Source organism: Engystomops pustulosus, chromosome 3 (assembly GCF_040894005.1).
Source record: "Engystomops pustulosus chromosome 3, aEngPut4.maternal, whole genome shotgun sequence".
Lineage (NCBI taxonomy): Eukaryota > Metazoa > Chordata > Amphibia > Anura > Leptodactylidae > Engystomops > Engystomops pustulosus.
This window is the reverse complement of record NC_092413.1, coordinates 184,926,030-184,938,329: the sequence shown is the minus strand read 5'-3', so window position 1 is coordinate 184,938,329 and position 12,300 is coordinate 184,926,030. Positions and strand designations below refer to the sequence as shown.

Genomic DNA, 12,300 nt, shown 5'->3' with positions numbered 1-12,300 from the left:
AGCAAAGTAAAGGTCAATAGTCTCAGATATACCCTTCAAAACAGAAGAGGAGTGATTGTTGGGGATTGGTGATTTTGTATATCATGTTCGATAAAAAATATCGGAATTTTTTTTTTTGTGTTTTACTTTTTGTACCAATAAAAATCTGTTAAAAAAAACAAAAAACAATTTTAAAGGGAACCCGTCACCACATTTTTCACAAATACAGGTAGTGACGGGTTCCCATAGAGCCCTAGTAACTGACACTTTTCTTTTAGCTAAAAATTGTTCCCCTGAGATTCCCATATTTTCAACTTTATGGTTTTACCTGGTATCCAAGGCTGTTCACAGCGAGTCGAGGTGGGCGTGGCCTCCTCCTGACGAATCCAGCAGCTCCTCCCCATCCTATCTCTGTAGTAGCTGTAATGTCATGTGACCAGGGTGACATCATTGCAGGTCCTATAGCTTTTGCAGCATTAGAAAACTGTACACCAAGCATTTATCACCTGAAATCAGCTTGCATGGAAAGGAGTAGTCCATGAAGACTGCTGTGATTGTTTTAAATAGCTTAAGGACCTTTGTTGATGTCACCATGGTCACATGACATTAGGCCAATACCCCTCGACTCACTCCAAAGATGCATAGATACCAGGCAAGATTATAACTCTGATTTTATGGGGAACTGAGAGAAACTATTTTTTAGCTAAAAGCAAGTAGTTAAAGGCCCTATAGGAACCTGCCACAACCTGTATTTGTGAAAAATGTGGTGACTGGTTCCCTTTAAGCCGTTGAAGCAGGACCAGAGATGAGAAACAGGCTGAAGGTAATGGAATGGGGACATTTGTTATTCACTTTTTTCTGCCACAGTTTAATTTTTTGTAACAAGTCAGACAACGCCTCAAAATCAAACTTTTTCCACACATTTAACCCTTTCAGGACCTGGCCCTTTTTTGTTTATTTTAATTTTTTACTCCCCATGATCAAAAATCCATAACTTTTTTATTTTTCCATGTACAGAGCTGTGTGATGGCTTATTTTCTGCGTAACAAATTGCACTTCACAGAGATGGTATTGAATATTCCATGCCGTGTACTAGGAAGCGGGAAAAAAGTTCCAAATGCAGTGAAATTGGTAAAAAAACGCATTTGTGCCGTCTTCTTGTGAGCTTGGATCTTACGGATTTCACTGTGCGCCCCAAATGGCATACATTTAAAAAAATTAAAACCTCCTGTACAAAATTTTTTGGGGGGATTTTGCCATCTTCTGGCGCTAATAACTTTTTTATACTTTGGTGTACGGAGCTGTGGGTGGTGTCGTTTTTTGCGGATTTTGATGAAGTTTACAATGTTATCAATTTTAGGACTGTTCGACCTTGTGATCACTTTTTATAGAATTTTTAAATTTTTTAAATTACAAAAAAAGTGCCATTTTCGACTTTGGGCACGATTTTCCGTTACGGGATTAAACGCAGTGAAAAACCGTTATCATATTTTGATAAATCGGGCATTTTCGGACGCGGCAATGTCTAATGTGTTTATGATTTTTACTGTTTATTTATATTTATATCAGTTCTAGGGAAAGGGGGGTGATTTGAGTTTTTAGGGTTTTTTATTATATATTTTTTTTTTTTTAACTTTTTTTTATTTTTAATTTTTAGTACTTTTCAGACTCCCTAGGGTACTTTAACCCTAGGGTGTCTGCACGATCCTATCATATACTGCCATACTACAGTATGGCAGTATATGTGTATTTTACTCCTCATACATTACAATGTGCTGATAGCACATTGTAATGCATGGGTTAACCCGATGACGTCACGGGGAGCGGCGATCCTCGAAAAGATGGCGGCGCCCTCGCGCCGCCATCCTTTTGAAGCCGCCGGCACCATTGCCGGCGGCGGCGATCGAGGTGAAAACACCCGCGATCGGTGCTAGCACCGATCGCGGGTGTTACCGGTAAGCCTTTGCTGCAATATGCAGCAAAGACTTACTGGTTATGGAGAGGGCTCAGCGCGTGAGCCCTCTCCATGCACCCGCGGCCGACCCGTGACGTGCTATTACGTCACGGGTCGTGAACAGGTTAAATATTTTTTGAAAGCGTGGTCCGGGTTCATGCATATATTTACTTACAACTGGCCACAGGTGGTGGAAAATAATAAAGCAGCTATACTTACTTGGTGCAGAGCATCGCCTCCCATACCTGCCTGCCTCTATGGCATACAGACACTTGGCATCAACAGCACACTCCCTTCACAGATTGAGGCTGGAGCCTGTATTAGGCTGTAATGGGTGTGCACTGTGGATGTGACATCAACTATGAGCCTCTTTATACCAACAGAGACTGGTGGTGGTGGAAGGCATCGCGTCGCACTTGAAGCAAGAACCAAGGGAAGTATAACCTCTATTTCAGTGGTGGAGAACCTATTGCACCTCTCTGTATGCACAAAGCCTGTCATCCCAGCACAGGACTCAAAGCCTTCACCTAAAATCCCAAGCAGCCCAGGATGGTAAAGCAGCACATCCGTGAAGGAAGGTCTGATGATAATCCGAATCTCCCCTTCTATTTTCAACTGTACTGGTGTCCTCAGGACGCCAACTTTATTGAAAGATGTGCCGGAGCAGAACGCAATAAGTTAGTGCTTAAATTTCTGTGTTAGCACTTTGCAATAAATACGGGGGTTTTGCAGTTTGGAAATTCAGTCTCCAAGTTCCTCATCACTGCCCTATATTTTTCCACCAACTAAGGGCAATTTAGAAAGTATTATGGTACAATAGAGAACCTATAAGCCTTGACCTAGCCTCCACAGCCAGCCAAGGCGCTTGACAGGGTCCGGAGATCTGTCCTAGATGTGTGAATCATCATTACACCTATGAAGTGACTATGTTAATTGTGTACATGGGTTGTTGTATCTGCATCTCGACGGTCTTTACTTTGTTCTTTAAAAAAATAATTAAATGGAAAAATGTCCAAATCAGATCTAAAAAGGTGTCACCACTAGAATAGGAGTATAAAGTCCATAAGCATGTGCTACACCAGTACTACAGAGACTGTACATTAGCATCTAGTTGCAGTACAATTTTATTGCATTGTTTCTTTCTACAAAATGAGAACAGGATTTATGTAGGGAATGTAATGAATGAATGTAAAAGGTGACCAAAACGGGAATTACGAAATGAGAAGCAGCAGCAGCTCCAAATCTAAACAGCTTTTTCTTTATTAAACTTTATAAAAAGTGCACATTACAATAGAAAAAAAAACAAACAAAAGAGTCACATCCCATCCTGTTTACATGTAGATAGGCTCCTGGCAAATACGTTAAGTATTTAAAGGCCTTTTCATATTAGTAAGCCAAAAGGGTAAGTATTTTGCCTCCAATATAGCATTATGCATGTCACAGTTTCACCATTTTTATTCTATTATTTCACTATGGGTTGCATATGTAGGAAGGATCCATCAGAGGTATAACAGCCAGGGTCATCTATGCCTCCCATATAATTTGTGTACGCAAGGTAAACACACCCTTATCCAAGTGTGAATAGACAAAAGTACTTACAGCACTATCAAACTCTATGCTTGTAATCCCAGCGTTGCTTCCCGTCAATGATCCTTTGGCCTCACATTTATCTGTAAATCCATAAAAAAGGTTTTAGTAAAGATTGTAGACAATAATGACTTTTTATAGCAACAAATATTAGTGTGTATTCCATGTTGTCTCAGCTTGAAAACTTTAGATCATACATTGCGCACATGGTCAGTCCCCGTACACCACACTCCAGACTGAAGGTTAATGTAGGATGATATCAACTATCATGAGTCCTATGTCTATTGGACACAAGATAAAAGATTACCCAAGTATGTCAGCGACTCCAGGAAACACACACAGCACAACTAGAGCTGGGTGTATAAGGAGGAGCGGCTGGGAGTGTTTTGGCTGTAGGAGGACGGCAATGTTATCAGACCTTTTACTGTTCATCATAGACAACAGGACAAGAGTGTGATAGACAAGTACTGGGGGGGGGGGGTCCACAATCACCGGATTTGTGATACAAATCTAACTATGGGAGCTTCACCCAAAGAACAGCTGTTCATCAGCCCCATAGAGATTGAATGAAGCATGACATCTCACTCAAAATTCTCTTGTGGTCATGTAGTGAAGAGGAATGGAGGGAGCGCTCACAATCCCAACTGTATTAATCAATGTGAGTCCCAGCAGTCAGATAGTTATCATAAAAAGGTAAAATTGTGGTAATGTCACCTTGAAAATGTGCATATGTATCAGTAATGCCCTTCACTTATTTACCCATTTCTCTTACCTCCAATCACTTCCCACAGCTTTACCCGCCGGTCCATCCCGCCCGTCGCCAGTAGTCGGGATCCTGGGCTGAATCGTACAGCGTTGACCTCTCCATCATGAGCATCCTATGGAAAATATATACAATGAAAACGATTAACTAACAGTAGACTACATGTATTCCATCATAAATTCATAACGTTAAAGATAAAATATGTGCAGAGATTGAGCCAAGTAGCTCCTGAGGTCTCAGCTTGAAAACTTGAGATCATGCAGCTTGGAGATTGAGCCTCCACCACTGTCTCCATATGATTTAGTATGTAGGATTGCTTCAGAAAATGCTTATCCTTTCACCTTGTCCAGATAAGCAGCATAGGCACAATCCAGTAATGTCAGCAGCCTTTAGAGCCAAGCAACGCAAATCTTAGAGCGAGACTGGATACAACTTCGGCTGCTGGGATCCAAGTGGGTTTTAGGAGAAAATCCAGAGCTTTCAGACCTTTTACTATTCATCACTGACCTCAGGAACATATCAGCTTATACTACAGGAGGCTACCAAGAACCAGAAGACAAGCAGAGGATACTTACAAATGAGTGCAGAGCTGTGACTGGGACACGGACCTCCCGGGTGCCTCCTGCCTGGGCGTCTGTGCTGTCTTGTGAGGCTGGAAATGAAGATATAGAGCGTCTCCTGGAAGGAAACACATGGAAATTACCATCCAACAAGGCCACACCTGCTTCCTGGTGCAAGGAATACAAAGGGATGTGTTCCTATACAATGCAACACAATAGACAGCCATGCCCACTATTGTACACACATGCAGGACAGGTAACAACCCACAACACCACGAGACAAAAGGAAGTACTTTATCCGGTGCCAGCAAGACCAAGAAGTTTCTACAATCATTAAAATGTTCTACACTTATTAAAAAAATAAATACAAAGATCAGAACAAGTTACCCAAGTAATATAATAAGTATGTACTTGTACTTGACAAGAAACTTAATACAGTTCTACATTTATTTGCAGTAGGCACAGAGCTCCCCCAAAAAAAGATTCCAAAACACATTATAGACACAACATACACATATAGATGCCTCTCATACTGCATTTCAGGCATATGAATAGAAAGAGCTGCACGTAAACTTTTATGTAACACAATTGTATAATCGCAGTAGAGAAGGAAGGGGTGCAGAGCAGATGTATTAGACTTTAATGCGTCTCCTGCATAGTGGCACCATACAGAAGGAATATTCCTTCTTATTGGCTTTACACATAAATAATATATGTCCAATAGACAGGATATCCCCTATGGTTGCGATCAACCTCGGTCTTGTCAGTCAGATCGCCCCCCCCCCCCCCCCCCGTAATAGTTATACCACTCGCTTCATCAGCAACCAATAAAAAGTATCCCACCTTGTTATAAACTTTGTTTTATTTCCCATTTGCAAGTTAAGTTCCAGAGTGAAAACCCACACAGACATCACACAGCTGATGGTTTGTTACAATTGCATTCAGTTCCCCAGGCCTCTTTTCTAGACACATACATGTTATACAAATTAAATTTATGGTTTTCAAAACAGCAGGATACAATTGTAACAAACTCTCAGCTGTTACATATGTTTGGTTTGTAGTTTTTCACCTTCTACTCAAAAGGGCTCATTCAGACGGCAGTTATGGCGGCCAAGATCTGTTTGCATTATTTGTGACCAGATCACGGCTCCTATAGGCTTCTAGTCAGGGTGCGGTGAGCGCACAGAACGTCACTGCAACGTCAATGTATTGGGCGGCAAAGTATACGACATGTCCTGTATTTTGGCAGATTTGCAGCTGCTGGTCTGTGTATGGAGGGAGGTGGGATGAAAAGCGCTCACCTGTTCCACCTTCTGATGGTAGAAAAGGGGAGAAAGATGTGAACCTACCTTCAAAAAGGTATTCTGGAGCCAGCATGCTGTAATCCCTTACTAACAGGATAGGGGATGAGATGCAGAATGGTGGGACCCTCTCCAGTAATGTGAACTGTACCCCCCCCCCCAAATAAGGGTGCACTGCTTCTCCATTCATCATCTTATGGCAATGCGGAAAGTAGCCGAGTACTGCATTGCCATAGAGAGGAATAGAGCAGCAGGGTTCGTGTGCAATGAGCTGCGCTCTTCTTTTGGGGGGGTGCATTGGATCCCTGTTCTTGCAACTAGTGAAGTTTCCCCATGGTCAGCAAGTTACCCCGCCATCCCATGGGCTTGCTATCACTAGAATACCTATAATCATGTATTATTAAGGCTTTATCTGCATACATCCCCAGTAGTTGTAGTCTCACAAGAGCTTGGAAATTTGGCACATCTGAAACATCTTGCAAAACAAATGGGTCACAATAAGGAGGAGAGAAGAGGGAAGCATCACCTGGAAGTGTCAGAATGATGGCCCAAGAGGGGAGACTCAGACAAGCTGTAGGGACAGGTCATAGGTCGCCGAGGCACAGGAATAGCAGGGAGAGGAAGGCAAGAGACAGAACAAAGAAATTAACTCTGAGCAATTACAACAATACACAACATGTCCCACCTTAGTGGGGATCTGGCCGAGGGAAAGTGAGAAGTACAGTGACCCAAGTGCGACACTTTCACAAATCATAACCAAGTTCTTAAATTTAATAGCTCATTTCCCAATAGGAAATTGTGACATTTTTCACTATGCATCTTCTACTTTACTGAGAATTAGGATTTGGAGAAACTGCTGTCAGGGCTTTCATCACATTAAAGGCATTTCCCAACAAACCACAGAGCGAAATAAGTCATCCACTAGCCACAGTGCTGAAAAGGTTTTATGTGCCAGACAATTATACAGGATGCAGGTACTGCTGTCATTTGATATACAGCAGATAAAGATATACACATGCATATGATACCATTTTAGCCTCCTATAAGAATACATTTAAGGATTATCGTGTAGATAACATATAATACTGGTAGTCTGTTCAGTAATAAGTTTAGCAGAGTAGAAGGAAACTATCCATACATTTAGTAACAGGGCTGACATTAAACTGAAGACAACTCACTACATGGTATCCACAATATCTAAACCCTCTATTGACTTGTGATAAGAAATGGTCAACATTTGTTAAGCTTTTGCAATTCACAAACTGTAAAAAAGTGTAATCTAACCTGAACACAACACAGAAGAAGGTATGAATTTAGAGAATCTGAAACTGCGTAGAACCCCTGTAAACCTCTAATATTTAGGGAATTTATTAGGGAATAGGTCAGAGATTAAGAAATTCTTAATTCTAGACAGTTGTCAGATGTATCACACCATCTGATGCATTTGTCGTCTGTCTTCTCCACATCTATTATATATGTTAATGGTTTACTTTGCATCAGAATAGTGTGCCACAATGAGTGTGTATTAGGGTCACTGCATGGTCTGAAAGGTCTAGGTTCAAAAAAAATAAACAAAAAAAAGAAAAAAATTAAAAGATGGCAACAGAGACACAAAGTTGGATTTACCTCCAATAAGAATAAAAAAAAACCTCAACACTATGGGGTGGATTAAAATAATAAAATGCCACATGCTCTATACCAGGGACATGCACTGATACACAGACACCACATACATGGCTAATGGAGATGACACAATAATGCTTTACACATTAGTTCTCAGGAAAAAGCTGCACCCCACAAATACCATAATCACCCAAATCACCCTATGATAAATGCTAGAAACGTATGGAAAACCCAGAAATGTGCAACAACAATATAGGAAGGCAAAGACCTACCCGAACATATTAGTGATAGAGTCCAGAAGGCCTCCTACGGCGGGCTGAGAGAGTCTCTTACTGGAGGAAGAGGGAGCACAGGAAGAAGCCATTTTATCATTAGGGTCCAAACCCAAAAACCGACAGTAATATGGACAAGGACACTTCGGACAACATTTAATTGACTGCATGGGATCTGAAGAGGATTGTTCGAATTTTTACAGAACTTCAGATTAAAAGAAAGATAGGACAAAGAAACAAGAAGAAGCGGACGAAAGACATAGGGGATTAAGGATACAAGGTGCAATCATTAGTAGCCTGCTTGATAGAAATGATGGGGGGAGGGGGAGGGGGTCTAAAAGTAATGCTGACCTTTAGACTAATCTAACTCCTAAATTCCCTTACCATCAAATAAGATTTCCACCGCCAGGTATCAGAAGTTTGGAAGGGAATACAATCTCACTTGCCAATCTTTCTTTCATCACCAAACATTGCGGGTCTAATAGGCCGCCCATATGCACAACCTGCTGATATCTGCGAGAATGGACTAATGTGCTCATGTATGTCTCTGCAAGTGGCCAAAATCTTCGAGCCCCCTATAGGCATGTGGACCAGGAGATTAGTGCCGAGTAGATTTTTTGCTATGACTAGGAATAGTTTATAGTTATGGTCACTTTTTTTAAAATAAGTTCATTTCAATACTAAACAATTGAAAAATTGTCAAAAACTTTTTAAACACAATGGGAAGATCTTGTAACAGATGATTTATTATCTACATGATTTTGGCTTAAAGCTTCCTAATAATTTCCTTGTCCAGCCTCACTAGAATGTGCAAGGAAAATCTTTCCTTACATGTCCTTTTCTTTAGATGACCTTCTGAGGCACAAAGCTGAGGTTACATGTGAATGGATTGTGAACACAGTCACGGCGGGGACTCCAGTCGCTTCTATGGCGCTTCCTTGTCTTGTGTAGCCCCATAGAAGTGAGTGGAGTGCCAGCCGTAGGGGTATGTTACTTTTGTGGGACAACATCTTAAGGTTACAAAGGTCATGTTACCAGTCACAAGTAAGGATAGCGATCATGCAGAAAGTTACATGATGGGAAGCAGCACCACTCAACATGAGGTTTTTTGCAGCAATATGGAACTGTGACCTTACATTGCATAAGTAAAAGTCACCATGCAGCCCTCCCCTAGTTAGGATATATACTGTATTTTTCAGACTATAAGGCACACCATCAATAAATGCCTGCTAAAACGTCTAGGTTCATATATAAGGCGCACCGGATTATAAGGTGCACCTGATTGTAAGGATGAATGACCAGCAGGTGGCAGACCTGTGCACAGTTCAAGGCAGCTGCTGTCTGTAAGTATGGTTCATATATAAGGCGCACCTAAGATTTCTAAGAAAATCAAAGCATTTTTAGTGCGCCTTATAGTCCGAAAAATAAAGTATCCATATATGAAGAGTGAACAAAACATTGTTGTTAATAAAGTGCTGGTTTAAAAGGTCACAACAGTGAAAAACACAAAAGGCAGTATGAGACACAAAGGAAATAAAAATGTGTTTAATCCAGAATCCATAAAATCAGCAATTATTACGTAAGTGGATTTTTCCTCCAAGTGGTTCAACATAATTGTATTTGTGTGCCAGATTATAGGACTTCTTGGATTAAAGGAATGTAATTCTGCAAGTTGTAATGCACACATATATGACTGAACTTACTTTGTCATTCGTGCGGAGGCTGGAGGGGCACACGCATCCCCTGAAGGATCTGCAGTATCATTCAGGACTTCAATATCATCATCTCTGCAGGAGGCGAGAAAACAAGATGTAAAACAGCCAAGGAAATGCTATAAATCCGGTCTCTGTACATAACAATATACCATGATTACATTCACACTGTTCAATAAAAGACTGTGTTGATGGCCAAACACAAATGTGAGAATGTGTATGGATATGAGTAGAGGGTGGAGACAAGAATACAAGCTTGGCAGTAGACTTAATATGCAACATTTTAAACCACAAAAAAAACAAAAACAAAACAACTTTATTGGGTCGATTAAAACAAATCCATTTAAAAAAAACGTCATAGGCAGAAATGGTCCAGCAATGCTCAAAATAGCTATTTACATAACAAACTGATCACAATAAGCCTGTATGGAGGTATAGAAGGTATAGCCCTCAGAACCAGTCACGATATTTACTTCTAAACAAGTATTGCACATTACCCAGAGGAATAACAGAGGACAATGGATTCATATACAGGTATATAAAGACCAAAGGTGGACCCCACCCGACACACGTTTCATATACGTAATTAAAATAAAATAATCATTTAAATTATAACCATCAGACTCCCCCTGTCCTCAGTTACGCCACAGGAGGGGGCAACCAGAAGTTGACATCACATCAGTGGAGGTCAAGCTCTGGTACCCCAGACAATTAACTAATGGAATGGGTTGCGCTGCTCTGTGTATATACAGATCAAAGGTGGACACCACCAGACATGTGTTTCGTCTTGTTCGTCAGGGGTACCCTTGTCCTCTGTTATTCCTCTGGGTAATGTGCAATACTAGTTTATAAGCAAATACCAGGAGGGATTCTGAGGGCTATACCTTCCATACCTCCATACAGACTTAATGTGGTCTATTTGTTATGTATATTTAGCTATTTTGGCTATTGGTGCAGCTTTTCTGTCTATGTTGTCGTTTTAAATGCATTTGTTTTAATTGACCAAATTAATTGTTATTTTATGCATTCTATATTTTGGTTTTGCTTTCCTCTTTTTGTTATGGTATTTGATTTTGGAAACAATCCATTGTATCTGGTGGGAGTACATTATAAATGTTTCATATTGAAGTAATAGTGGCACAGATACAAAGACTTTATATCTTGAACATATATAATAAATAATATAGAGTAATCATTTAAATAATAACCATCAAACTCCCTGTCCCTCGTTACACCACAGGATGGGGCAGACATCGAAGGAGGTCAACCAGAAGTTGACCTCCATTGACATTAGATCAGTGGAGGTCAACCTGTGGTACCCTAGACAATTAACTGATGGAATGGGTTGTGTTGCTCTGTGAGTGATGGCACCTCTTCACAGGAACAGCAATAATCCTCAGTGCCATCTTGGTTTACTGTTCTAAGAGCCTTTAACCTATTGTTACAATGGTAGGCCAGATAGTGATACTCACTGCTCCACAGTCACAGGCTCCTTGGCTGCTTCTGCCAGCTCTTTCTGTAGCCGGGCCTGCCTCCTCCTAAAAACAGAGTAAAAGTACAAGTCAACATTACTAAAACAGACATCTGTGAGGGCCAAGAAGTAAAAAAAAATATATACATAAAGTACACCCCTAATCTATTAAACTTTCCAGAAATCAGTATTCCAGTGTGTGCGCACTTGAGGGGTAACGCGGTTTCTATTATATTCTCCCTTTTATAGAAGCAAGATTACCTGCAGTCTGTATATGTTAATTTTAATGTCTGAGCTGGTGAGGGGAGATCTAGCTGCTGTGACTCAATGATCCCCCTCCCCACTGCAAAAACATCTATGTCATTTTACACCACAGTGAGTTTGTGGATCATGCATAGATTCGTGAAAGGTAGGGAAGAAGTGAGTAAGATAAGAGCTAATGTGTCAAGGAAGTACTTTCCTCCAATAAGATTGTTACAGTTTATCACAGACACTTGTACTAGAGAGTTATGAAAAATGTTAAATGGACATTAAAGACCATTTAAAGCACAGACTGAGATACCGGTTTGCAGTCATCCGTGAGGACCTCAGGGTTGTCTGGGAGTCTGCTGTTAGCAGTTGATGTCACAGACAGAGTAAAATATATAAAAATTCTTTAGTGTATATATTGCACACATATTAAAATTCAATCAAAAGATATATAAAAGTAAACACATTTGGTACAGTTCAATTAAAACATGCTTAAAGAGAACCAGTCATGCAAAATAATCCCCCTAAACTAAATATATTTTCATAAACTGCCATTAGAGAGCATTGCCTCTATCCCTTAAGTGTCCCTCTACATGCCTGTAAACCTAAGTAATGAGGTCCTAAAGCTGTATGCAAATGACCTGTGAGATGTCCAATGAAGCATTAGCATATTCAAGCTGTCCACTCTATTCATGAGTGGGAGGCACAGCCACACCCCCAGTGCATGACTGACAGCCTGTATAATGATGTGAGCCTGTATAATGATGTGCTTCCTGGTGCTGGTGGCCACGCCCCCTGCAGCCTGTGTGTGCGTGTGTGTGTTTAGGAG

General features: G+C 40.7%; 2 protein-coding genes and 2 non-coding genes across 6 annotated transcripts in view; all 4 read right to left on the bottom strand.

Moving 5' to 3' along the window:
• The window catches only part of SAG (S-antigen visual arrestin), a 97,614-nt gene that overhangs the window by 38,595 nt on the left and 46,719 nt on the right, over positions 1-12,300 (bottom strand). The window lies entirely within an intron of this gene.
• The window catches only part of ATG16L1 (autophagy related 16 like 1), a 29,628-nt gene that overhangs the window by 7,509 nt on the left and 9,819 nt on the right, over positions 1-12,300 (bottom strand). The window contains exons 6-12 of one of the 3 annotated variants that reach the window (XM_072143267.1): positions 11,224-11,289; positions 9,743-9,826; positions 8,040-8,099; positions 6,671-6,715; positions 4,859-4,961; positions 4,293-4,398; positions 3,533-3,603 (exon numbers count right to left, since the gene is read on the bottom strand). In XM_072143267.1, the coding sequence (XP_071999368.1) occupies positions 3,533-3,603; positions 4,293-4,398; positions 4,859-4,961; positions 6,671-6,715; positions 8,040-8,099; positions 9,743-9,826; positions 11,224-11,289 (535 nt within the window). The remainder of the gene's footprint in view (positions 1-3,532; positions 3,604-4,292; positions 4,399-4,858; positions 4,962-6,670; positions 6,716-8,039; positions 8,100-9,742; positions 9,827-11,223; positions 11,290-12,300) is intronic. The other 2 variants (XM_072143268.1, XM_072143269.1) reach the window with 2 other exon arrangements.
• On the bottom strand, positions 3,689-3,960 carry LOC140123294 (small Cajal body-specific RNA 6). Its single transcript, XR_011854623.1, has one exon. It is a non-coding gene; the product is annotated as a small Cajal body-specific RNA 6 (non-coding RNA).
• Positions 4,516-4,791, bottom strand: LOC140123293 (small Cajal body-specific RNA 6). Its single transcript, XR_011854622.1, has one exon. It is a non-coding gene; the product is annotated as a small Cajal body-specific RNA 6 (non-coding RNA).